Source organism: Diceros bicornis, chromosome 7 (assembly GCF_020826845.1).
Source record: "Diceros bicornis minor isolate mBicDic1 chromosome 7, mDicBic1.mat.cur, whole genome shotgun sequence".
In the NCBI taxonomy this organism is placed as follows: domain Eukaryota; kingdom Metazoa; phylum Chordata; class Mammalia; order Perissodactyla; family Rhinocerotidae; genus Diceros; species Diceros bicornis.
The window spans coordinates 39948943-39975416 of record NC_080746.1 but is presented as its reverse complement, the minus strand read 5'-3'; the positions used below and the strand labels follow the sequence as shown (position 1 = coordinate 39975416).

Genomic DNA, 26474 nt, shown 5'->3' with positions numbered 1-26474 from the left:
CTGTATTGATAGTGTAGTTCTAGAGGTACTACAGAACTGTAAATGGTCTAATTCAGTGGCTCCTATGAGGGCAAGTAAGGAGGATGAAGACAGGAACTCTGCTATAGCCACTATTGCCTGCTTAGAAACATGTAAAGTATCAGACTGAGACGTTTTTTATTTTGAAAACAAGATCATCCTTCATTATCTCTAGTAGAAGAGTTCCTCTTAATAAAACTTCACATACATTCCTTTTTTCCTATGTATTCAGTAAGTTTTTATGTATTGTGTATGTTTTAGGGACTGTTCTAGGTGCTGGATTGAGCAGGCAACCAGACAGACCAGTCCCTGTCCTCATGAAACTTAGTTACTCTAACCTGTGTTCTTATTACTTGGATCCGTGTGTGTGTGTTGGTGTAATATTAGAGTTTGTGTGTCATCCCTCTGCCATTGTCTTCCCATCTGTTTCATGCCTGACAGAAAAGATACAGAATGTTGCTCATTGTATTATTTGGCTATTAGATAACTGTGCCCGTTTATGGGTATGCCTAAGAAATCAAAAGGTTTAGGGAGGCCTTGATATTTAATTTTTTCAGTCGTTATTCTTACTGAGAACAATGTAAAATTAAAGATGTGAAAACAGAATTTGGCTGAGCATCATTTGCTACTTCTCTAGAGCTGGGTCTTCAGTGGTGATCAAGGTTTTCCTTGTGCTCCCAAGAAATAGAAATAGTTAATGTGTTTTTTCTTCTTCCATTTCTGCCTCTTTTTACTTCTCTCCCTTTTTCTCCTTTCCCCTTTTCCCATCTCTCACTCTCTTCCTTCCTCTGGCAATAGCAATAACAGAGATAAAACATCACCACTTTCTTCTCGGATAATTATTACTCTTGGTGATGAGACCTATTTCTTTTCAATGTAATACATATAAGATTTTTCTTTTGTATGAGTTTGTTAATAGAGCAATAGTATTTTTGTTACTTAGATAATGGAAATAGAAGAGCAGAAGCAAAAGCAGTTGGAATTACTTGAACAAATTGAACAACAGAAGTTAAGATTAGAAACTGATTCCTTCAGGGCTCAGCTGGAAGAAGAAAAAAGAAAAAAAACTCAACAGACTGGGGTAGGATGCGGGAAATCTCATCCCTGAATAGATCATTGGGAAATAAGAAAATGCGAGCATTATATTATATAAAAAGCAAAAGCATTTCTAATTCTTATTTGGTAATTTTTCTTTTAATAATGTATACGTCTAAATAAGTTTATACAAACCTAATGGCTTCCATCTTTCAATTTCTAGAGGGTGCTGGTATGTATGACCATGATTTGTATGTAATGGGTATGTTGAGCTCTTGGACTTGGCACTAAAAGAGAATGGTGGGTTCATTTCTTAATAATGGAAGTGCCAGTCTTCTTTTTTATGAAATATAAAGCTATGTGGAAGTTTACAATTAGAGAACTTCAGTTTATATAAAATGCTTTAGTATTTGTTTCTGGATTTGCCTTTTAATTAGTAGCTTTTTCTTTTATTAGGTTGGCACTGCTCCAGCACCATGCACTATAAGTTCTGATGAAGATAGTCATAGGCAGATGATTCGAAACTATCAACATCAGCTTTTACAGCAAAACAGGTATTAGCTAGGGTACAATTTATATGTGATAGTGTGTGGCTACATCTTTAGGATTTATTATTTGGTTTATGTGAAGCTGTAATTGGGATTCCCTTAGAACCAGGCATGTGGATTTCTCAAAGGGCAATGTAAATGTTATTCCTTTTCCACCATATTATGGCCAACCCTAGATTGTTGTTAAATTTAATGTGTAGAAACTTGAGAATATGAGGCATTTTTCTCATCCAAAAAGAATAATATTTGTTTGTTTTTGTGTTCATTTGTCTTTGGTAGGTTTCACAGACAATCTGTTGAAATAGCCAGGAAACGATTACTTGAATATCAGACCATATTAAAAAGAAAGTACTCATCCATGTTAGCTACATCATTAATATCTGATTCTGTTATATCAGCACCACCACAGAAATCTGAAAGACCCACTGTTACATCAGAGCATTGGGATCAAGGTCAGAGACCCAAGTTGAATCCTAACAAATATCAACCTATACAACCCATACCGATCCCCAAATTAGAAAAAGATTATTTTCAGGTTCCAAGACAAAATCACTTTCCACAAAGACAGGTAGAAACAACAGAAACATTAATCACTTCAGATGTTTTATCCAAGCAATCTTTGGACTCACAAGAACAGCCAAAGCAATTCTCAGAGACTGAAACACAACAAAGAGACTACAAATTGGTCCCTAAAGATTCTCATACACTTTCAAGGGCTTTGTCACATGATAAACCACTAATAGTACAGAATGTTAGAGAAATAGCTGAAACATCTAGCACAACCACTTTTCAAACTTTAGACTCCCAGCAAATGTTCCTAGAGGACAATGAAAGAATATCTTCTAAGTTAACTGAACCTTCGTCATTCCTACCACTGGTGATTGAGCGTTCTTTTAGTTCTTTGCCTGCTAAAGTTGAATCTGGAAAAATCCAGGAACCCTTTTCAACTATGAGCAAAAGTACAGTTTCTGTAAGCCATTCTGGAATCAGCCAAATGCAGGATAAGTCTTTGCCATCCTCAGACAATATCACAGCCCAGAGAGATAATTTAAAGGCTCTTCAAGAACAGTTAGACCTACAGAAAGAAGTTCTTCGGTCAAGACAGGAAGCTCAAGAACAATTGCTTTTGGGCAAACAGAAAGAATTGGAAGGGCAAACTGGTGTCTCTATATTCCTTCCATTGGTGCCTCTGGATTCGTTTGCTTCACTGCCTTCTGCTACAGCTGAATCAGGGAGAATCCAGGAATCTTCTCCAACCAAGAATGATACTGTAGTTTCCTTGGGCCATCCTAGGGTCCCACAACTTCAGGATAGGCTTTTGAGTTTTTCACAGCCTATCTTACCACAGGATTTTAAGTTTCTCCAAGAACAGTTAGATATTCAAATGGACAGCCTTCTAGCTAGGCGGGAAGCCCAGGAAGTATTATGTGTACGTAAACAGAATGAATTGGATGAAAAAGTATGGTCTGAACAGACTGAGCCCCCTTCTCTCCCATCTCAGGGAGCTCAGCATACATTTACTTCACTACCTTCTGCCAGTACTCAATCTGGAAAAATCCAGCAGCAGTATTCATCTAAGAGTGAGAAGGGACTTCTCTCAGGCCAATCTGAAATCCCAAAATTTCAGGATGGATCTTTGAGTTTCCTACAGCAGTTCCTACCTTTGCATGATAGTTTGAAGTTGCTCCAAGAACAGCTGACTACACACAGGGATGCTCTTCAGGCTAGGCATGAAGCCCAAGCAGAATTACTTTTACACAGGCAAAGGGATTTGGGGGACAGTAAGTCTGGGCAGATGAGTTCTTCATTCCCACCAGTGGTAGCTCAACGTTCACTTGCTTTGCAAGCTTCTGCTAAAATTGAGCCTAGAAAAATTCAGAACCTTTTATCTGAGGAGAGTATTATTCCCTCAAGTCATTCAGTAATCCCCAGATTTCAGGATGAGTCTCTTAGTTTTCCACAGCGTAACCTGCCACAGCAAGAAAATTTGACAACACTCCAAGAGCAGTCACACATACAGAGGGTAATACTTGGTGCTAAACCAGAAACTCAGGAATTTGTACACAAACAAAGAGAATTAGAAAAAAGAGTTTCTTCTGAACAGACTGGCACCTCTTCATGCCTATCCCAAGTAGCTGAATCTGAAAGATCCCAGGAATTTATGTCAATCAAGAGTGATAGTACATTTCCTTTAAGTCGTTCTAAGATCCCAAGATTTCAGGAAAGATTTACGAGATTTTCACAGCATACACTACTTCCACAAGGTGATTTGGAGGAACAGCCAGAATGGCTAGACACAGAGAAGGAGTCCTTTCATTTTAGCCAGAAAACCCAAGGAAATATATCTTCTGAACAAACTGGCTCCTCCTCATTCATACCCCAGTTAGGACAGCTTTCATTTACTTCCTTACCTTCTGCTGAATCTGGTACAACCCAGGAACCTCTTTCAACAGAGAGTGATGGTCAAATTCCTTCAAGCCATTTACAAATTCCACAATTGCAGGATAGGCTTTTGAGGATATCCCAGCTCATCCAGCCTCAACAAGATAATTTGAAGGCACTTCAAGAACAGTTAGCTACACAGAGGGAAGCCATCGTTCAGTCTAGACAGAAAGCTCAGGAAGAATTACTTTTACATAAACAGAGTGAGTGGAAGGAAAGAATATCTCCTGAGCAGGCTGGCACCTCTTCCTTCTTAGCGCTAGTCACGCAAGATTCATCTGCTTCATTACCTGTTACTGAATCTGATAGAATCCAAGAACCTTGTCCAATGAAGAGTGATAATACAGCCTCCTCAAGTCATTCTGAGATACCAAGGTTGCCTGATAGGCTTTTGAATTTATCACAGTCTGTTTTACCTCAACAAGATTATCTTGCATTTAAAGAACACTTGTACGCACAGACAAATTCCCTTCCATGTAGTGAGAAAACCCAGAAAGAATTGGTTTTGCCCAAACAATATACATTTGAGGAAAAGTTATCTTCTGAGCATTTTAGCCAACCTCACCATGGTGATTTAAAGACATTTCAACAGCAGTTAGATATACAGAGGAAAGCCATTCGATCCAGACAGGAAGTCCAAGAAGAATTACTTTTGCAAAGACTAAGTAAATTGGAGAAAAGGGTATCATCTGAGCAGACTAGCTCCTCTTTATCCTTATCGCAGGTAGCACCGCCTGTTGCTGACTCTGAAAGAATCCAAAAACCTTTTCCAATCAGAAGTAACAATACTGTTCCCTCCAGTCATCCTGAGATCCCAAGATCACAGGATAGGCTTTTGAGTTTATCACAGCCTGTTCTGCCTCAGCAAGATCATTTGACAGCACGGTTGGCCTTACAAAGGGAAGTGGTACATTCTAGTGAGAAAGCCCAGGAAGAACTGCTTTTAAACAAACAAAGCAAGTTGATGGAGAGTGAATCTCCTGAGCACACTATTCCCTCTTTGGTTCTACCCAAGGAAAGAGAGCATTCATTTATTCCACTACCTTTTGGTGAAGTTAAATCTGAAAACATTTGTGAATTGTATTCATCCAAGAATGAACACGCAGTGCCTTCAAGCGATTCTATGAGCCCAAGATTTCAAGACAGACTTTTGAGTTTTTCACAACCTATCTTAGCCCAGCAAGATAACTTGGGACTTCAGAAGCAGCTGAATCTACAAAAAGAAGTTCTGCGCTATAGCCACAAAGCCCAAGAAGAATTGCTTGCACAGAGACAAACTGCACTCCAGCAGCAGATACAGAAACATCAAGAGACTTTGAAGGATTTCTTTAAAGATAGTCGGGTATGTATTCAACTTGAATATCTAAGAATTAAACAATAGAGGTAACCCAACTCAGACAAGTTAAGTATTTGTTTTAATCCTAAGCCTAAATAAGTTCTTAGTTATTGAGAATAAGTGCTTTGATCTTAACCATGCTTTAGTTTTCTACCTTAAACAATATGGAAATTAAAACATAAAAATTGATCTACCTTGCATGGTGTTTATGAGGTTAGTAGTTATTTGAAGCCCAACTGATTTCAGCAGTAGTTTGATAGAACCAAACGCAAACATCATTAAAAATGTAGATTGTCATTTGAAGTTTTGTTATAAAGGGTTTTGAGCTTACCATAAAAAGATTCAATTGTAAAATAACTAGTTAGCGGAATTTCTCATGCAAATAGCAGGTCTTGTGCTTTCTGTATAGCACTTTGTTGACATTTGTATATGAAACAAAATCAGTACCATCTTTTTCTTTAAGTGACAGTATTAACACCTGTTGTAAAACTGGCATGATTTTAGGCTGGTGGACAGCTAGACCTGCTGCTTGTTACTGAATTGAAAAGACTCTGACACAGTCACTCAGACATTGCATGGTTTCTCTATATGCGAGACGAGTATATTCTCACTATGAATGTGTCCATTTTATTTTAAAAGGCCACTTCTTAAATTTATGATTTAGCCTAAGTAGAATTCTACAAATCCTTTGATGTTTAGGAGAAACTTGAGTTTAGTTCGTGAGAGCTTGAGTTCTAGGGATTTACTGGTCGTTTGAAGGAAAAGTAAGGGGAAAAGAAAAGCAGAGGGGGTTACTCAAGTATAATCTCTTATTGAAACGTACAGTGGAGGCTAAGTATTAGGTTGAAGGCTGTGAATAGTTGTACTTTTCAATGGAAATATCACTCTTTCAGTATTAGAAGCATTTCTCATTTTTCTGTTAGTGCCATTGAGTCGATTCCTAGCAGCTCTGTGTACAGCAGAGCAGAACCCTGCCTGGTCTTGTTGCGCCATCCTCTCATCTTCTGGTGCTTTATCAGACAGTGCTCCACTGCTATGCGTAAGGTTTCATGGCTAACTTTTTCAGAAGTGGGTGGCCAGGTCCTTCTTCCTACTCAGTCTGGAAGCTCCGCTGAAACCTGTCTGCTGTGGGTGACCCTGCTGGTGTTTGAAATACCAGTGGCGTAGCTTTCAGCATCACAGCAACATGCAGCAGCCACAGTGTAGCAACCCTCAGATGGGTCGAGTGGTTCCCGACTGGGAAACAAACCTGGGCCATGGTGGTGAGAGTGCCAAATCTTAACCACTAGACCACCAGAGCTGGCTCTTTTCATTTTTTATCTATGGATAAAGTTGTAATAGTGTGGTTAATGGAAGTATTTATTTGGTTAGGGTTCTAATTTAAGAGGGAGGTATAAATCTAATGAATTCTTCATATGATCCCTCATCCTGTGTCATCCCCACCCTCACCTATCCACTGTTTCAGACAAGTAAGCCCACAGTTGAAAATGATTTAAAAACCGGGAAGCTCAGAGAGTGGCTCCCTCATCTCCATGACCTAGCAAGAGATGATCAGGAAAACATCAGTCCTGCAGATAAGAGCAACTCGGATGATAATCAGCCGCTTTCAGAAGATGATAGTACCAAGCAAAGAGGTAAGATAATTGCATTTTATTGTAATTATTCTGCTTGTTATTCTTTGCTTTCACTTCTGCAACTTACTGGTTGAAGAAAAGTTCGTAGTATGTTAATAGATTTGTATTGTGCCTAACTTTGTCATTGACTTGATAGGTGAGCATCTGGACAAGGAACTGGGTAGGAGATCCTCAAAGCCACCTGTAGCAAAAGTTAAATGTGGACTGGACTTGAACCAGCATGAACTTAGTGCTATACAAGAGGTAGAATCACCAGCAAGTGCGAGAACTTCTATACTAGGTAAACAGATGGTTTGATAAAATAGGATTTTTTGATACTGTGCCAGTTTTCTACATTTTTTTCAGGATGCTAAATTTTTTTTGTTGAAGAAACCTAGGCTCTGTGTACTGGTGAAAGGAATAAAATAGTTTACAGAAACAGTATTTAAAATTTAGACTTAAAGAGATGTGGCATTAGGTAACTAGTTTCTTCTTGTATATGGGGGAACCAATTTACTGTAGACAAAAATTCTTCAATATTCCATATTCTGACACTCTTGCTTCCCTCTGCTTCTTGTCATGTCTGCCTTTTTTTTCTTTTTTTTTTTTTTTGTTTATTTTTTCCCCCAAAGCCCCAGTAGATAGTTGTATGTCATAGCTGCACATCCTTCTAGTTGCTGTATGTGGGATGCGGCCTCAGCATGGCCAGAGAAGCGGTGCATCCATGCGCGCCCGGGATCCGAACCCGGGCCGCCAGTAGCGGAGCGCGAGCACTTAACGGCTAAGCCACGGGGCCGGCCCCATGTCTGCCTTCTAATCCTATGTCTTTAGGATATAACTCAGTTTTTTTCTTTTCCCTTGCTGCTTTTCTACTTCAGTACCTTCACTGCTCTTTTCCTGTATCTTTTATGGGATAATTATTATGCTTAAAATCCTGGCTTTAAGGACAATTAGATGTATTTCTTCACTATACTTCTTCCTAGATCAAATTATGTAGAAACTTTTCTGACTGCGATCCTTAGTAAGTAGCCCTACTTGAATTGCATAATTATTTTTAGATTCCAGACTTACCAAATAATTTTCTTGATCAAATTTATCAAAGCAAATCCTTTTTGTTTTTTTTGGCTGAGGAAGATTCGCCCTGAGCTAATTTCCGTTGCCAATCCTCCCCTTTTTTTGCTTGAGGAAGATTAGCTCTGAGCTAACATCTGTGCCAGTCTTCCTCTATTTTGTATGTGGGTCGGCACCACAGCATGACTGGTGAGTGGAGTAGGTCCGCGCCGAGGATTCAAACCTGTGAACCCAGGCCGCTGAAGTGGAGCGTGCAGAACTTTACCCGCTCAGCCACAGGGCTGGGCCCAAAGCAAATCCTTTTTAAGGTGGAAGATTAGCTTTGTCAATAGAAAGGTACATACAAGTGTAATGTTAATATTAGCTATTTTGATCTTCAGCCATAAACTATCATACCTGTATTTCTGACTGAAAGAATTAAGGAAGGTAGAGATTCAGAGTTAACTCTTATGAATCAGTCCCCTTTCTGCTTTCTTATTATGTCTTATGGAACTTATAGCATAGAGTAATGATTTTATTTATTACTAAGGCTTTTCTTAGTAATAAGGAAGCTTTTCTCCTATTTTGCAATATTTGGCCAACTACAGCTATTCAGGAATTAATTGGTGCTTTCCCTAATTCAGAATGAGCATTGGGAAATTCTCACCATTGATTCCTGTAATTTAATGAGTCATGTTTGAGATTGCAAAATGTCATCTTGTCTCGAAGGGAAAGTTATATATTCCCTCACCTCCACCTCTTTATCCTTCAGCCTTCTTTTTTCAGTGTATAGTACCATATGTAAGTCTTGACATTTCCCTTGTCTATACCTCTCTGACTCCCAATAAATCACTAGTTCTTCTCAGTGCTACTTGGTCAGCTCTGGAATCTGACCCCTCATTTAATTCAGGCTGTCATTTCTTTCTTGAGTGGGTGCTGCAACTCCCAGTGTCTCCTGTTTTCAGTGTAGCTTCACTCTAATCCATTCCCCATGGTATATTCAGAGTAGTCGCCCTCTTTCTCCCTGTTGAAAACTCTTCAGTGGTTTCCCTTTGATTTGAGGAACAAGTCTACATTAAGTGATCTTGCTCCTCCCTTCAGGGTTGGCTTAAGTGCCACTTGTCCAGTAGACTTTGCTGAGCTACCAAGTCTCCCTCTCCTCTGCTCTTTGGGAGCTTTCATCACAGCTTTTATCATACTTCTTTGGATCATACTTTTAATCCAAATATTACAGGCAAATAGTTTGAAAAGGCAAATAGTGCTAAAGAGTTATAACAGGAAACAGCATTTCTTCCTGCCTCTACCCATCTCTTATCCCTTGATCCCACTCACTAGAGGCTTTTCAAGTCATTTTTCAAATCTTTTAAATGTTTCTTCTTGTATTTATGTCTATAGTTGGCAATGGGTTTTAGCAAAAATTAAGCTAAGTTATCATCATGCTGATGTATAAATACTTTTCACTGCTGAGATAATTAGTATACTATGATTACATTTCCTTTTTGTAAAACTTTTCCTATAGTAAATTGTCTCCTTTTTATCGTTTGCTTAAGTTTCTGTTGAATATCTGTCTTGTAACACTAATACTTCTATTAAATACCTCTAATATAATTTGAGATCACACCATTTTCTCTGTTTTTGGAACACCTTTTAGTTGGAGATTGGATGACCTATCTGCTGCATTCTTAGTAAGGGTGTTATTGCCACCAAAAGAAACAAAAAGTGGCTCTTGGGGAGGTGAAAAAGTCTGACTCGTTTTATGTACCAAAGCATAGATATGCAGTATATATATAGTTATTAGAATTTCATGAAATTAGGAGGCAATTAGAGAAAAAAATGTCTAAATAGGCTCCTTAGGTGAGTGATGATAAAGTAACATTGAGAAACAATGATCTATGTTGATCCTCCAGTTTTCTTTTGTTCTCTATAGTTCATTTCTTTTTCTTTTCGTTTTACTTTCTGGGAGAATTTCCTCAACTTTTTCTTCTTTTCTTATGAATTTTTCTTTGAACCTTTCTTTTCTTATGAATTTTTATTTTGTCTATCAAATTGTAGTTTCTAAAAGTTTGCTCTTTTTCCTGATGTTTTTTCCTTTTTCATAGCATCCTTCTGTTGCTTCATAGATGCAAAATATTACCTGCTTCAAATATTTATAGTTTTTTTATTTTTTTCTTTGAGTTCCTGTTTTTTGTTTGAGTTCTTTTGTTCCTTTTTTTCTTGTTACTGTCTGATCTTTTAGAAGCTTTTCTCTAATATCTTGGATATTGGAGTGGGACACTAAACACCTAAATGGAAATTCTCTGGGTGGGGGCCTTATTTACTGCTGAACTTCCTTGGGAAAGGTGGCTTTTCACTGGGGGCCCTCATCTTAGGATCTGTAGTTCTTTTACAGTTTATAGTTCAGTGTCTTCAAAGAAAGATCCTCCAAGCTTGATACAAGCCTGGCTGTTGCTGTTATGGAGCCAGACCTGGGGGATCTGAGTTGAGGATGCAGATTTTCTTTTAATACCCCTGATTTCCTTATGGCATTATATCTCTTCCTTCCATCCTTGCACCTTTCAGTGCCTGATGCCCCTGAGTTCAGAGTGTATTGGGTTCGATTTCCCCAAAGAATAAACCTTCAGTCTCCTCTGAGGATGATGTTGAGGGACAGGGAAGTCAGGAGATGGGAGGGATCTGTTCCAAGTACATATTTTTAAGCATTCTCCCTGTTTTCAGTTCCCTGACACACACCTTCCTTTTGTAATACTTGGTGCCTTTAATTCCCAAGTTTTTCTGGAGTCCTACATAGTAAATTAGCTTCTATTATTGGGTATCTCCCACTCATTTATTTGCTTGCTTGTTTTTATTTTTGTGTCAAAGTATCACATTCAGAGAAGTGCACAAATAATAAGTGTTTATTTCGGTGATTATCACTGTAAAAACCAGCCCCATGTGAACACCACCCTGGTCAAGTACTGGAGTGTTAGAAAACCCCATAAACCCTTCCCTCATACCCTTCTGATTACTGACCCCTCAGTTCTCCCCAGGGTAAACTCCTGTCTTGATTTCTTATACCACAGATTAGCTGTGGCTATTCTTGAACTTTATGTTATGAATACATATTATTCCTTATAATACTATTAATGGTTAGTGAATTCTCCAGGCATTTTTACTGTGATTAGTCAATACTGAAGCATTATCTAGTATTAGGAAGTAGGAGTATCATTATAAACTTAGTAAAATAATTTAAAGGCCTGTGTGAAAGATAAGCAGTTATTATTTTCTTGGTACATAGATCAGGTCTTGGAGAGTTTACATTTTTACCCATAATCTAAATTGCCATGTTAGTTTTAGCTAGCTCTAGAAACTTAAGTGGAAATCTAATGAGTCAACTTTTTTTTTCCTCCCAGGTAAACCAGAATTTTATCAAGACAGAGACCCCTTGAGGGTCTCAATTAGCCGGGAACAAAGTTTCCTTGGGAACCCACTGGACAGTGATCCGTTTGGTCACGTTCACCCGATTGCCCAGGAGAACATCTGTGGTGATGACTCTGATGAAGCAGGTGAGAGATAAAGAAATTGAAGGTGGAATTGCTGTGCACAAGGGTATATGGACAAAAGATACTTATTGTAGTTTTATTTGTGATGAAAAATGGTAAATAACTTCAATGACTGTTGGTAGTGGAATCATTATGGTGCACCCATACTATGCAATTCTGTGTAGCTGTTAAATGAGGGGGAGGGGAATTTGTGTTCATGCGGTGAAAATTGTCTGGAATGATAATCACCAAAGTGTTGGTACAGGTTTACCTTTGTTAGAGACTGGGTTTCATTTTCTATTTTATAAGTTCACGTACTGTAGTTGTTTTTTTTTTTTTTTTTTTTTTAACAAGAAGCATGTATTATTTCTGTATACAAAATGTTAAATGAAAGAAATGAGGTTTAAAGAATAATTAATTTCACTTTTAAATTGTTTTACTAAATAAATGCTGGTAGGAAGTATATGAAGGTATGAGGTTTTTACATTTGGCAACCTTTACAAATTTTGTCTTTAAGCTGATTCATAACAATCCACATTTATTAAATACTACCTTTAAAAAGTTCTTTTTTTGGGGGGCCGGCCCAGTGGCGCAAGCGGTTAAGTGCGCATGCTCCGCTGCGGCGGCCCGGGGTTCGCTGGTTCGGATCCCGGGCGCGCACCGACGCACTGCTTGGCAAGCCATGCTGTAGCGGCGTCCCATATAAAGTGGAGGAAGATGGGCACAGATGTTAGCCCAGGGCCGTCTTCCTCAGCAAAAAAAGAGGAGGATTGGCAGATGTTAGCACAGGGCTGATCTCCTCACAAAAAAAAAAATTCTTTTTTTTTTTTTTTTTTTGAGGAAGATCAGCCCTGAGCTAACATCCATGCCAATCCTCCTCCTTTTTTTCCCTTTTTCTCCCCAAAGCCCCAGTAGACAGTTGTATGTCATAGCTGCACGTCCTTGTAGTTGCTGTATGTGGGATGCCACCTCAGCGTGGCCTGACAAGCAGTGCGTCGGTGCGCACCCGGGATCCGAACCTGGGCCACCAGTAGCAAAGCGCGCACACTCAACCACCAAGCCATGGGGCCGGCCCTTAAAAATTCCCTCTCTGGCATTCTAAACGAGCTGCTTTATGTTTGCTTTTAAATATTTGAAAAATTGGGCCAGCCCCATGGCTTAGCGGTTACGTGCGCACGCTCCGCTACTGGTGGCCCGGGTTGGGATCCCGGGCAGGCACTGACACACCGCTTCTCCGGCCATGCTGAGGCCGCATCCCACATACAGCAACTAGAAGGATGTGCAACTATAACATACAACTATCTACTGGGGCTTTGGGGGAAAAAAAAAGGAGGAGGATTGGCAATAGATGTTAGCTCAGAGCCTGTCTTCCTCAGCAAAAAGAGGAAGATTAGCATGGATATTAGCTCAGGGCTGATCTTCCTCACACACACACAAAAATATTTGAAAAATAAAGAGAATTACAAGGAAAAAACTTGAAATCACTTAATTCTGCTACCCAAAGACAACCTGTGTTAATTTTCTTGCTTTGAAATTTATGCATATATATAACAAGCTGTTTTATAGGTGTAATATTGCTTCCTGACCCTACAAAGCATGGTTCTAGTACTGCTTCATTAGTTCTAAAGCACCTTTTAAATACTAACCTTTTCTAACCAGAGTTCTTTTTATTTTTGCTGTCATATATACTTGGATAATTGTTATCTTACTTGTGTCTATAGTTTAATAGAATGAGAGATGAGAGAGACCTGTTCTCTTTTTGAGAATTTATAGAAAGATTAACTTGAGCATCTCCTTTTTTAATTGGAGATTGAAATAACTGCAAAGGATATAATTTCCAGTGAATTACAGTTTTTGGCGTTTTAAAATAAAACATCATTCTCTTAGATTTAACCAATGGATATTTATATTTCCTTTTTATTCTACCTGTTGATGTCCTCTAGCCAGAGAGTACCAGGAGCACACCTGTGGTTGAACAAAGCTGGGTGCTTTGACATGTTGCAGTGAGGGGAAATGCACACCATGGGGAACACGAGGTGTCTCAGAAGAGGGTATTAGAGAGGACTTACTATAAGGTTTGGGTTTATGTTAGGTAACTTGGGGAGGATTCAAGGAAACGGGGCTTCGCTTATTAGTATTGGACGTTATCAGGAAGCAGGGGTAATTCTATTACTGGGTATCTAAAAAAATTCTTACCTAGGAGGTAGGAATAATGGAGCGAGGCTAACTAAAGCTGTAATGGTAAAGCAGCAGCGGTCACTCATATTAGCCAGGATGAGGAGATGCTTGGTTGTTTGGACAGTATTCGTGGTTTTGTTTGTGTTCGGAGATGAGTATGGGTGGTCTGATTTTTGTCTTGATCCATCATAGTCATAGAGTGGCCTCTTCTGATATGGGTATTCTGTGAAATTGTTAATGCTTAGGAGAACACCTAGGCCTAGCTGATAGTGCCTGGTCAGCTCCTGGCTCTCAGGGGCTGCTTTTCTCTTTCTCATCATCATCCCAGATTCATGTTGTTTCTATCTTAGAAGGGAGGGTCTTAGTTTTGTTACTCTGCTCTATTCCCTCCCTACCACTTTATTCAGGTCCTCATCACTTCACCTTGATCTCTTAATAGCTTTTTAGGTGGTATCACTAACTTCAAGCCCTGTACCCTTTGCTTTTGTAGGAAATAGGAAACGGTGCCTTCCGACATGGCATGGGAAGATAACTCTGTCATCTGAAAGACATTGCTTTCATGATGTTACTTCCTCCTTTTAGGAAGCTCCTAGTGGGTCCCTATTATCAGAGAGCCATTTCCAAGCAAATAACACTTCTTTTCCCACACTTTCAGGGACCTAGCCATTGAATTCTTCAACATCTTAAATAACCCTGACTTTGCTCCTTTCTCTCATTTTTATTTTTCACTTCTTACTACTACTCAAATGCTACCCTGGTCTTCTTGGTATATTATAGGTAACAGTATGGAATTGTGATTATGAATTGAAAAACCCCAGATTAACTTCTCATCCCCCAACTAGCTTTTGAAATGAGCTGCTTAAGAAAAAATAACTCACTATAAAATTTCACCATCTCTTATTTTCTTTACCTAAAATTTTAGTGTGGATAGAAGCAACCAAATAACAGTTTAATGGTTACATCAATTATGTCACAATAATATATTTTTAAGTGAACTAAGAGAGAGTAAAAAATTGTATTTAATAACAAATTATATTTAAATATATTTAGTGTAAGCTTTGTTTCTACTTCATTATCCATAATATAGATATTATTTTACGAATAAATATATATATACACACACAAACATATACAGATATATGTATAATATTACTTGTGTGTATAGATATGTGTGTGTGTCCTGGGTTACCTTTTAGGAAATATTTCTTACACAGACATTTAAGAAACATACTTTTAATATGCATGGTATCTTTTAATAATATGGATAATGAGACAAATTTTTAGTTTGTATTTAGTGGAACAGTTTTAATTTTATTCTGTTTCAGAGCCACAGATGACCATATGCTTTGGCCAGCTTTCTCACAAATGTTGGCTATTGGGAGTAAGAGAAAAATGAACTCAGAACACCTTAATTATTAACAGTGAAACAGAGAGTATAATTTGTATATATTTATAATATGTCAAATTGAATAGGAATGATAATTCATAATAAAAGCAGCACATGCTCATGATTTTAGAAAGGACTAAAAGTTAAGAAGTAAAATTCCTCCTTGTCCTACCATTCATAATTATCTACTGACTGCACTTTGGTATTTTCCTTTCTTGTCTTTTTTATTTGCATTTATCTGAACTTTGAGATCATACTGTATTTATGATAAAATATTCTTGCCTCTTCACTTAAAATAATGACAAAAGCATTTCCCATCACATTAGCTCTTTTCTAAAGGTTTTTATTCATAGAACAATGACAACTACAGTTTTCTAGGAAAAAGTATATTGTGCTGACTAGTAAATATTTTTAAAGAATAGTAAAATGAATTTTTTCTTTTCTTTTTGGTCTGAGATAAGGCAACTCTACGAAGCACAATATGAAAGAAAATTGTAGGAAAGCAGGAAATGATGCCCTCTGGTGCTAAGAAATTGATATGCCATAATCCGAACCCTTTCCCCCCCATTTCAGTCAAGGTCAAGGAGGCTGTGCTTGAGAATCATGCAGTATTAAGCTATGCTGTGGAGGAAGAACAACATACATATCTGGGTCCAACTGTGAAGCCAGATAATAAGGTTAGTAATGTCTTAATGTGTCCTACATTGTTAGAGCTATTTGGCTTCGCATTGTCTTCTGTTTAGCTTATAAAAGTTGTGAAATATTAAAGTCTGTGTTCTCTGAGATCTGCTCTTACTGAAGTGGATCAATGATGAAAATAGCCAAATCTGAGCATCAGAGGACCTTCCAGTCTACCTGATGCATGATCTCTGTAGTTCTGAGAAGCAAAAGTATAGAGTAATTTAAAACAATAAGGGCTTATGTCTGTGTGTATGTCTGTGTGTGTGTGTGTGTGTGTGTGTGTGTGTGTGTGTGTTTGTGTGTGTGTGTTTATAAAGGGGACAGTGGATAACTGAGGACTTGTTGGTGGATGAATGAGACTGGTGGTGGGGATATGTGTGTATTAAAGGCTAATCAGTTCTGAGCAATGATGACAAAAGGTTTTACCACTGATCTTTATAACTATGAAGGTTTCTACACTTGATCTGAGCTCAGAATTGATAACTGCTTATGTTGGTGATTTGGGTTTTTTCTAGATATTACTTTCTACATTGTGGTCTAATGTTCTTGTTAATTTTTAGGCTGAAACACAAGAGATTTATCATGAGCCATTATCTTCAATAACTATTTCTACTGGGAGCTTTTCAAGTAATGAAAACACAGATTTGAGCCTTAACAATCCAGGTAGTAACATCAAAATGTTTATAAATAAATTGAAAGACCAGCACTAGTTGAGTTGCAATACAGTGGTGAGAGCAAACATTGCTTTTCACAGTGTGCTGAGTGGGATTGTTTCTTTAAATCTCAAAAGTAAAGTATTCATGCCTGATAGAATATTGGACAGTATGATGTTCTAAACATGATTGGAAGGCCAACCCCGTGGCTTAGCAGTTAAGTGCGTGCGCTCTGCTACTGGCGGCCCGGGTTCGGATCCCGGGCGCGCACAGACGCGCTGCTTCTCCGGCCATGCTGAGGCCGCATCCCACATACAGCAACTAGAAGGAAGTGCAACTACAACATACAACTATCTACTGGGGCTTTGGGGGGAAAAAAAAGGGAGGAGGATTGGCAATAGATGTTAGCTCAGGGCTGATCTTCCTCACAAAATAAATAAATAAATAAATAAATAAATAAATAAACAAACAAACAAACAAACAAACAAACAAACATGGTTGGAAGTCACAGGCCTGCAGACCCACAGGATGCTCTGTGGATCCCCAACAACACTTTGAGAAGTATGCACTAATGGCACATTTCCCATTCAGTGGGAATCTATCTGAGCAAATTTCTTGGTTGCACTGATTCCTTACCAATGTATATTGCTATGCCTCTCTACCAAAATTTGTCTCTAACCAGCCATTAAATATTTTCATTAAACTGAATTTTCAGAGTCATTTTCAGAGCATGTGGACCAGAGGGAACGAGAATGTCACCAGTAAGGAAGAGGAAACAAATATTTTAAGTTCTATAGTTCCTTCCTCACAAGTTATTTATCAAAGGCAGGACCCTTGGGACGTTAATAAACCTCTTTTCCTGCAGTGGAAAAATTTACATCTGGTCAAATGCACATTCAGCAGATGATGGACAAGTACATAAATGAAGCAAATTTGATGACAGAAAAAACAGACTTACCGAGTAAAATTATTTTGAACAAATACTTTCATATAAACTATTTTTAGCTTTAACTTTTTAGTTTTAAGTAATGATTGAGCTTCATGTTTTTATGGCCTGTTGCAGCAGTTATGATATGGAAAACATTGAGGGCGTTTAGTGAGAGAGGGGATCGGAAACTGATTAAAGAACACGTAGAAGAGAATAGCATAACTTCCTTTACTGTTGCAAAGTTTATAGAAGCTTGAGGCACTATTGCCAATATTGAGAACAAAAGCTCAGAAATCAGACAGACCTCGATTTGAGTCCCAGTTTGACAGTTTACTAGCTGTGAGACCATAGGCAAGTTACTTACTCTTTCATCTTCTATACAAGAGGGATGTTGGAGGTTAAATGAGATAATGCACATAAAGTACAACGTCTGGCCCATACTAACACTCAGTGAGCTCTTTTCTTTTTTTTTTTTTTTTGTGAGGAAGATCAGCCCTGAGCTAACATCTGATGCCAATCCTCCTTTTTTTGCTGAGGAAGATTGGCCCTGGGCTAATATCTGTGCCCATCTTCCTCCACTTTATATTGGATGCCGCCAGAGAATGACTTGACAAGCGGTGTGTCAGTGCGCACCCAGGATCCGAACCTGTGAACCCCGGGCCACCACAGCGGAGCACTCGCACTTAACTGCTAAGCCACCGGGGCAGCCCCAGCTTTTTTCTTTTTTTAAATCATTGATCCTAAAATGAGCTAAGTGAGAATAACAAAGCTTATAGCAAAGCAGTGATCATAATGGCCTCTTACTCCTAATTAATCTCATAAGACTTTGCGCCTGGTAGAAATGGAAACATATTTGTGAAAAGTTTTGGTCATTGAGAGTATCCCCATTTTTTTTGCACATCAGAAATAATGATAGGACTTAATTTTAAAGCATCTGCAGGTAATGAAAAAAATGGAAGTAATTTTGTTGAATTAGAATTTCCTAAAAATAAACTTTTATAAATATGTTCTTAGTACTAATCTAGGCTTTATTTTTTAAATAAATTTATCTTTTTTTCCTCAAAATTCCAACAGTTGACCTTGACTTTCCAGAATTGGAATACACTTTTCCAAATTTGCATCATCAGCTGTTTAAACCCTTAGAACCACATCCAGATTATGATTTGTCATCATCATCCTCTGGAATTTCTCAAGACAGCAGACTCTTTTACCAGGTATATTAAAGTAGATGCTTCATTGCAGTGAATTTCCAAGAACAGTTTTTCTTTTCTTCTGTTAGAACAGAACAATGGTTTTTTTCCGTGGCTGCCAATTAGCATCACGTGGAAGGTTTTAAAGATGCCGGTGCCCAGACTACACCCCAGACCAATTAAATCAGAATCTCTAGGAGTGCTCAGATATCACCAATTTTTTTTAAATTCCCCAAGTGATTCCAATGTGGACCCAAGATTAAAAACAGCTGTATTAGAATTTTGTCCTATCAGCGTTATCTCCAGCTAGTGAGTATGACCCATAAAAGTCTGGAGAATATTTTTTTGTTTTGTTTTTGTTTTTGTTTTGTGAGGAAGACCAGCCCTGAGCCAACATCCGATGCCAGTCCTCCTCTTTTTTGCTGAGGAAGACTGACCCTGGGCTAACATCCGTGCCCATCTTCCTCTACTTTTTTATATGGGACGCTGCCACAGCATGGCCCAACAAGCGGTGCATCGGCGCATGACTGGGCTGCTGCAGTGGAGAGCGCGCACCTAACCACTTGCGCCACTGGGCCGGCCCCTGGAGAATATTTTTATTGTTAGTTTTTAGTATTTTTGTTTGTTTTCTTACTTTAATGGAATTCAGCCTTAAACAGTTCAAGTAAATAGAATTTTGCAAAATTTAAAACATCTCTTGCTATGCGGTAAAGTAGCTAAGACTCAAACCTGGGGCTTTCTGCTCCCACAGCCTGACATCCTGATATTCCAGGCTGCTCTGCATAGTTCCTGCTTATCAGAAAATGATCTCATTGTGTTCTACACTCTATCTGGTTAATTCACAATTTGTTTTCTAAATAATCTTTTTTAAAAGTCATTTTCATATTAACCAAAATGGAAGAATTGGGTTTGAATAAGCAAATTACTAGTGTGATAGTCAAGTGGTAATTAAGGAAGAGTAATCTCAAAGGAACATAATGATTATCGATTCAAATGGTAATACATAATCAATATTTCAGCCTTTTTCTGCTGTTTTCCATTAGAGCTCAGATTCTTCATGTGGAAGCCCCCGTGCTACTCTGTCATCCAAAAGTACAGACTCTTTTACAGCACTGAGGAGGACCAGCCTGCATTCTTCTCTTAACACAAGCCTGAACCAGCAACCTGACCCTAACTTGGCTCTTGCTGCAGCTCCGAGTTTTGCTACAGAAAATATTATTGAGGGTATGTATGATTAAGTAAAAAAAAGTTAAATAAAACACAGTACTTTTTCATGGTTGTTTACATCCATTTTCCTTGGAAATTGTGCTTAGCAGCTCTTGATTGGTCTCCACTCCTGTCGTCACCCGTCCCCAGTGTTAGTACTTCTGTTTCTTTAATTGTGTATTTATTTAAGTAACAGAAGTAAGACATGCTCAGTTTGCATTTTTAGAGTACTGAACTTGATAAAAAGCAAAAGTGCTGCCTCTTGCTCAACTTTCCTACCTCAACCCTTACAGTTAACAGTTTAAGCATTGTTCTCAAACTTCTTGTACAAATTTTATATATATAGGTGTGTATATATGCATACATACACACCTATACATATATACCTATGAGATATACATGCAGGGTTTAGTCTAAGTCCTTTTGTTATTAAAATCAATATTCTGTTCTCTTATGGGGTAAAAGTCCTCATCATGTCTAATAGCCATGTTTTCTTTATTAAATAATATTAGGAGGAAATACGTAGCTTGAGCAGTAGAGTTATTTGAAAATCACTATGACCATCCATCCTTTAGCTTTCTATTTGTGTTTACATACATCATCTTTCACTCCTGAAATTGTAGGAAGTAACCTATTTTTGGCAGCTTACTCATAAAGTATTAGACTGTATCTGTATCCAAGTTTTACAACATATAATTATAATGAACTGATTTCTTACAGGATCTGAACAGTCTTTTCAACAGCTTCTGCCAGAATTTTCTTCACAGGAGGGGAGCCAGCATGCTGATCTACCAAGTATTTTTAGCATTGAACCAAGAGATTCTTCCCAAGTCATGGAAAATCAGAACTGCTCTTCTGAACAGACTGAAATATTACAAAATAAGAAAAAAGGTGTTCATTTCCAGCTCTCTGTAGGAAATTTGCAAAGTTCAGTCTTCAGTTCATCTGCTGAAGCTAATGTATTTCATCAGTTAAATCTACAGCATAGCACTCCATGTGGTTCTACCTCTAGTGAGTGCTCAATAAAAGACCAACTAGAAGGCAGAGAAGAAAGACGGGGCTTTGAAGAAGTAGCAAAAAGAGGGATTGATAAAATCTTACAAAGTCAAGGACTCACTGAAGATGATAAAAATGAAACCTGTGGGGTTTTAAATATAAATCCACATGTAGAGAAACTTGACTCTCAATTATGTGTAAGAACAGTGGAGATGGGAACTTCAGTTCAGACACCGTATTCATTAACTGTTCAGAATGAAAAATATTTTGAGAATTCAACTAAAGCAGAAACTCCAAAAACCATCAGAAACCTATCTCAACTAGCACAATCAGAGTTCTCTGTAAATTCTGGATCATTTTCGTTACAGAGCTCTATTCCAGTCTGGGTAAGTGAAATCTGTGTTGTACAAATAGCATGTAAATTCATTTTCAGTAAAGACTTTTGAAACAAAATTCAAGGGAAGCAACAAAGCTACTTGTTAATATTCCTATCTGAGATAGTCAATCTCGTAATCATTGGAAATCTCCAATGAACTGAGAAAGCTCCAAATGTTAAGCTGACCTCTGAATTTTACAAAAGAGCTTTCCTCACATTTCCCTTCTCCAGCTCCCCTGAGGAGTGGTGGCTCAGCCTGTGCTTCAGCACTTTCACTGTTGAACCTCATTTCACTGCATTGGATTAATCTGCTTGGTTTCTTTTTTGTGAAGATCAGCCCTGAGCTAACATTCATTGCCAATCCTCCTTTTTGCTGAGTAAGATTGGCCCTGGGCTAACAGCCGTGCCCATCTTCCTCTACTTTATACGGGACGCCGCCACAGCATGGGTTGTCAAGCGGTGTGTCAGTGCACACCTGGGATCTGAACCTGCGAACCCCGGCCACCGCAGCGGAGTGCACGCACTTAACCGCTAGGCCACCAGGCCAGCCCCAATCTGCTTGGTTTCAACTTCAGGCGCCTGAATATGGTCTTTACCTTCTAGTATTGTTTGTGCGTCTACAGCTAAGCATATAACAGAGATTGACATAAGGGACATCTAGACCACAGATGTGTTGTATTTGGCTGCTTTTAGATTTTTTTGTAAATTCTTGTTCGGTATTTAAAACTAAAGATATTTCCCTTAAAAATGTAGTCTGGGAGCTGGTCCGGTGGCACAAGCGGTTAAGTCTACGCGCTCCGCCGTGGTGGCCCAGGGTTCGCCAGTTTGGATCCCGGGCGCGCACCAACACACCACTTGTCAGGCCATGCTGTGGCAGCATCCCACAAAGTAGAGGAAGATGGGCACGGATGTTAGCCCAGGGCCAGTCTTCCTCAGCAAAAAGAGGATTGGCAGATGTTAGCTCAGGGCCGATCTTCCTCAGAAGAAAAAAAAAAAACGTAGTCTGGCAGCAGTGGCCTACATTTGGCTGCAGCCCAAAAGGCTGTCTAGTCTCTATAAGCATTTGGGTTTGTCATCTTTGCAGTAGATATTTTCAGACAATCATCACATTATTTCACCAATCCTCAAAGTCCTCTCCAGTATTTCTAAAAGTGGGTTGGGGATGGGGGAGGCACCACCTTGGTCTTCACTAGCCATTGTTGTTCTTCCTCCATAATGTACATTATGTTCACATTGTGTTTTAAGGCTATGATTTTTGGACATGGTTTCCTTTTTAATTTGACTACACAGGAGACAGAGTCTGGCCATGGTATAATGGAAGAACCAGAACTTACATTAGTAAGCACCAGCGATATCAGTATTGCTGAAGTGGATTTTGCAAACTTAACCCTAGAAGACGAGAGAGAGAATAAGGCAAAAACCTGTTTTCAGGTAAATTTTGTACAACCCATAGCTGAGAATTAGCAAACAGAAAAGGATATTGGTTTTTTCACTTATCTTTCCACATGGCATTTTTTTTCTTACATTAGAATTGTTTGCAAACTAATTTCCTTCCCCATATTAGATGCCAGTACAGTAAACTACAAAGTGAACAGGAGCTTAATGTGCTCATAGCAGAAACTGATGGCTGACAGGGAAAGCCTCTCAAACCCCCGATGGCATTGTCTTGTACCCTTTAGTAGTCACTCCTAAATACATGTATTTATGATGCTCTCAATTTCATTAAGACTTGGGTTGGAACTCATGCCTTCCGTTCCCCAATGAAAGAAATACTTGATTCCATACAAGTTACATGAGAGGCAGCAGAGGTACTCTAAAGCTAGGTAAGGAAATCCAGACCTGAGGTGGAGACAGAGTAAGTGGTATTGCTTTGGAAGTGTATTTTGCACTTGCAGCGCTTAAGTTGCTGCACGTTCATTATACTTTTTTCCACTACAGACTATCCTTGCCTGGCTCACCATTTAAAATCTTAGAAGGTTATCATTGAAGGGAATTCTGCCGTGGATGTAATTCTAATTTAGTAAGGACTTTAGATTAATAGATGAATTCATTTAATAAAACTGAAATTGAAACTTAGAGAAAATGCAAGTCACCCTCACCAGCTGTTTTATTTACAATCTGTTTTTTCTCAAACACTATTGTGCATTGTCTTTAATCCCCACAACACAATTTTGCAGATAAGTCCCAGATAGTACATTTGTACACTGTGCTACACAATACTATGGCAGAACCAATTTTTTTTGTGGCCTGATGCCATTAGAAGGAAATTCACCTAAGAATATTCTAACACATTTAGAAATGGCTCCACGCTATAACTAGTAATTGTTTGTTTTATGATCACTCACAGGGTAGTGAGGACACAAATAGACAAGTAGTGAAAATACAATAGAGGTGGTATTGAAGAAAGATTTGGTAATTACCAAAATCAGGTGAGGAAAAGCTTTGGGCTCGAGTAGGATGGGAAAGCAGGCTTAATTGTTTTCTAGTACTGCTGGTCAGCTAAAGCATTTTAATAGGAATAAAACCATTTAAAAAACTCCCTTACCGGAAAATTCAGTCCTAAAGTTACTGAGACAGATGTGAGGGCAGCACGAATCAGTGAACTAGTTGAGAATCGGAGCCAAGTCAACTGGACATTTATCCCTGTATTGCAACTGGGGACTGAGTAGTCACTCAACCACCCACCACGAAGGGAACCAAGGTTTAGAACCTTTGCTGTAAGTCTGTATGATGAGGTGAAAGTGGTAAATTCATCTAACTTTCTTGCAATTAGGTGAGTGAATTTCTGCCTCTTACATCAGAACATCCTGTGGAGAAGCCAACAACAGTGTCTACAGGTATGCCTTGAGCATCTGAAATGGTCACTGAACCCAGGCACAATGGGACTTCCCTACTCAAGTTCTCAACCTCCACATTTCTAGGAGGGAAGTAGGAACCCCACAATCTTGTATATTGCTAGCAAAATAAAAAAGTTTGAGATGAAAAGAGCTTTTGTTTTTTTCGTTAACAGAAATCCTTCCAAAGTTTACAGCTATACCAGGCAGCTTGCAAGAGGCATTTATAAAACGAAAAAAATCATTTATAGCAAGATCCTCCCAGAGACAGAAAGAAATCAAGAATAAAATCCGTGTCTCTGAAAATTCTCAAAGCAAAATAGTTAAGGAGAAACCTTCTACAGGTATGTTCCCCACATTTGTATGTTTTCACAAAGAGAATCTGGCATTCTTTATTAAACCACTTGTTCTCTGCTCAGGCTCATCTATGAGTCACCTAAAGGGTGTGAGTAAAGTCAGAGTGTCACTTCCTGAAGACAGAAAGGCCACACAAGCCCTCATGCACCAAAGGGCTTTAAGGTATATGTATGTGTGTCTGTATATATGAATAGTAATGCATATTTTTGAAGTATTTGTCTTTAATTCCATATAAATTTCTTACAGATTATATAATCAGTTAGCTGAAGTGAAACAGCAAAAGGAAGAGAAAGCAAAGCAAGAGGCTTATGCCCAAAATAGAGCAAGGGCAAAAGAATTTCATAAGGTGAGTACGGCCCCCTACAATTTTTCATGTCTAAGGTACACCACAACTATAACTGCTAAATCTTATTTCTATTCCCTCCACAGAAAACACTAGAGAAACTTCGAGCCAAAAATATATGCTGACTTTCTACAAAAAGTGTAAAGGGTTTAATGTAACATAGGGTAACATGGGCAAAATTATTTAAAGTCAATAAATTTTTATTTAAGTAATTTCACACGTTGTGATTCTTTCCACTGCCAGTCCCCTTAGTTCCTCCAAAGTTTTGAGTCTTCAAGATAGCCCTAAAGAAGAGAGTAGGCATTGGTTAAACTTTAGACATTTTATTTACTTTTCCACATCACCCATCATGGCTATAAGCAGCTAAATCTTGTACCTCCTCAGGAAAACATAGCACTACTGAGTGACTATTATATCCTATGGAGAACTTCAATCTTTGGTCACAGCGTTAAGAGCTCCTGGTTTTGGTACCACAAGCCCTCTTTGAAATGACCTATAAATTATCTTTTTCTAATGTGTACGTACCTTTTAAAAAGAAATTTTGCTCAATCCACGGTTGTCATGTCAGTCAGTTCTATAACACAGGAATATAAATATAAGGTTGCGTTTCCAGAGATGATCATGTCAATTCTGAAGCCAGCCTCCCTATTAGCTCTATTACATTACAAGCAGCCTGGTTTCTAGCAACTCAGTTTAACCAGGCAATGGATAGTTGCAAGACTCCAGAGATCCAGGCATGCACTGTTCAATAGGCTCTAGCCATGTACCACCAGTGCGAATTTGAAATATGGCTGTTATAAAATCTCATTGATTACCACTGGCTATTACAAAGTCACATATGACTTGTGTTCTATTAATACTGGGCAGTGCTGATCTAGGCAATGTAAATAAAACCAGTAAGGGTTAATGTTCCCAATAGGCTGAATGCTACCAAGGTAGCAGAAGAAAAACCTAGTGGGAAATTTTTTTTATGGTCATGTCCACGGCAAATGAGAAACTACATTCTAAAAGCCTTGGTAATGACCATTATACCCTGAAAAATAATGTGCTGTATGGTAAGACTATAAAAAACAAGTAACTTGCCATGATTCTTTTAGTTCGGCTTCTTTTATTTCCACTTGAATATGAACATTCTTTAAAAATTCCCCACCTATGGAAAGATTTTAAAGTTTATATTGGACTCCAGTTTTCAAAATGAGGTTGATTAGGTTCCAAAGTATCCTTGAAACCCAGTTTCCAACTAGTATGTATTAAAAATTCCAGGCTTAAAATTGCAAATAGAATAAACATCTTTTCAATCCAGTTCATTTAAACTAAATGTTGAGAAAAAATATATTTTAAAATTAAGGCTTAATTAACCATTTCCATTCATACCTGACTTACATGAAAAGTATTCTCTGATCAGTAACTCCAAAGGTTTGGAAACATACATGTTTCAGATAACTTTTACCTTAGAGCTTTCATGTTCTAAGGTATAGCACATATTTAATGTAGATGTATGTTCAGAAAGGCTATTTTCATTCAGCCCATTCAGAGCAGTTGAACATTTTGCCCATCATCATAACATCATACATCACTAGTAAGCACTATAAACAACACATGGTGGCCTTTTTAAGATCTATAGGGTTTTTTTTTTTTCATTTTCTCTTTAAGTGGTGATAACAAAGGACCACCAGGATTAGTAGCAATAAGAAGTGAAGTTAAAGTCTGTTATAAAATAGAGAATTTGAGGGAATACATTAAAATCTTACCTGTAATCTTTGTGATCCAATTTCTTCAACCAAT

At 38.3% G+C, this 26474-nt stretch overlaps 1 protein-coding gene and 5 non-coding genes across 13 annotated transcripts in view; 3 read left to right on the top strand and 3 right to left on the bottom strand.

The window, feature by feature from the left end:
- Nucleotides 1–26298, top strand: part of CEP295 (centrosomal protein 295) — a 50281-nt gene extending 23983 nt beyond the window's left edge. Inside the window, exons 13-29 of one of the 8 annotated variants that reach the window (XM_058545406.1) lie at nucleotides 962–1099; nucleotides 1510–1607; nucleotides 1881–5385; nucleotides 6845–7013; nucleotides 7150–7293; nucleotides 11432–11584; nucleotides 15699–15802; nucleotides 16367–16469; nucleotides 18462–18601; nucleotides 19621–19801; nucleotides 20504–21165; nucleotides 22446–22586; nucleotides 23929–23992; nucleotides 24166–24333; nucleotides 24409–24508; nucleotides 24593–24692; nucleotides 24776–26298. In XM_058545406.1, coding sequence (XP_058401389.1) covers nucleotides 962–1099; nucleotides 1510–1607; nucleotides 1881–5385; nucleotides 6845–7013; nucleotides 7150–7293; nucleotides 11432–11584; nucleotides 15699–15802; nucleotides 16367–16469; nucleotides 18462–18601; nucleotides 19621–19801; nucleotides 20504–21165; nucleotides 22446–22586; nucleotides 23929–23992; nucleotides 24166–24333; nucleotides 24409–24508; nucleotides 24593–24692; nucleotides 24776–24814 — 6009 coding nt within the window. In that variant the 3' untranslated portion in view covers nucleotides 24815–26298. Of the gene's footprint in view, nucleotides 1–945; nucleotides 1100–1509; nucleotides 1608–1880; nucleotides 5386–6844; nucleotides 7014–7149; nucleotides 7294–11431; nucleotides 11585–15698; nucleotides 15803–16366; nucleotides 16470–18461; nucleotides 18602–19620; nucleotides 19802–20503; nucleotides 21166–22445; nucleotides 22587–23928; nucleotides 24112–24165; nucleotides 24509–24592 lie in introns of those variants that run through there. The other 7 variants (XM_058545403.1, XM_058545405.1, XM_058545404.1 and 4 more) reach the window with 7 other exon arrangements.
- LOC131409199 (small nucleolar RNA U2-19) lies at nucleotides 15929–16008 on the top strand. Its single transcript, XR_009220878.1, has one exon. It is a non-coding gene; the product is annotated as a small nucleolar RNA U2-19 (small nucleolar RNA).
- LOC131409198 (small nucleolar RNA U2-30) lies at nucleotides 16208–16279 on the top strand. Its single transcript, XR_009220876.1, has one exon. It is a non-coding gene; the product is annotated as a small nucleolar RNA U2-30 (small nucleolar RNA).
- LOC131409191 (small nucleolar RNA SNORA25) lies at nucleotides 25058–25184 on the bottom strand. Its single transcript, XR_009220870.1, has one exon. It is a non-coding gene; the product is annotated as a small nucleolar RNA SNORA25 (small nucleolar RNA).
- LOC131409196 (small nucleolar RNA SNORA32) lies at nucleotides 25594–25715 on the bottom strand. Its single transcript, XR_009220874.1, has one exon. It is a non-coding gene; the product is annotated as a small nucleolar RNA SNORA32 (small nucleolar RNA).
- Nucleotides 26186–26258, bottom strand: LOC131409189 (small nucleolar RNA Z40). The gene has a single exon (XR_009220868.1). It is a non-coding gene; the product is annotated as a small nucleolar RNA Z40 (small nucleolar RNA).
- Nucleotides 26299–26474: the final 176 nt, after the last annotated feature.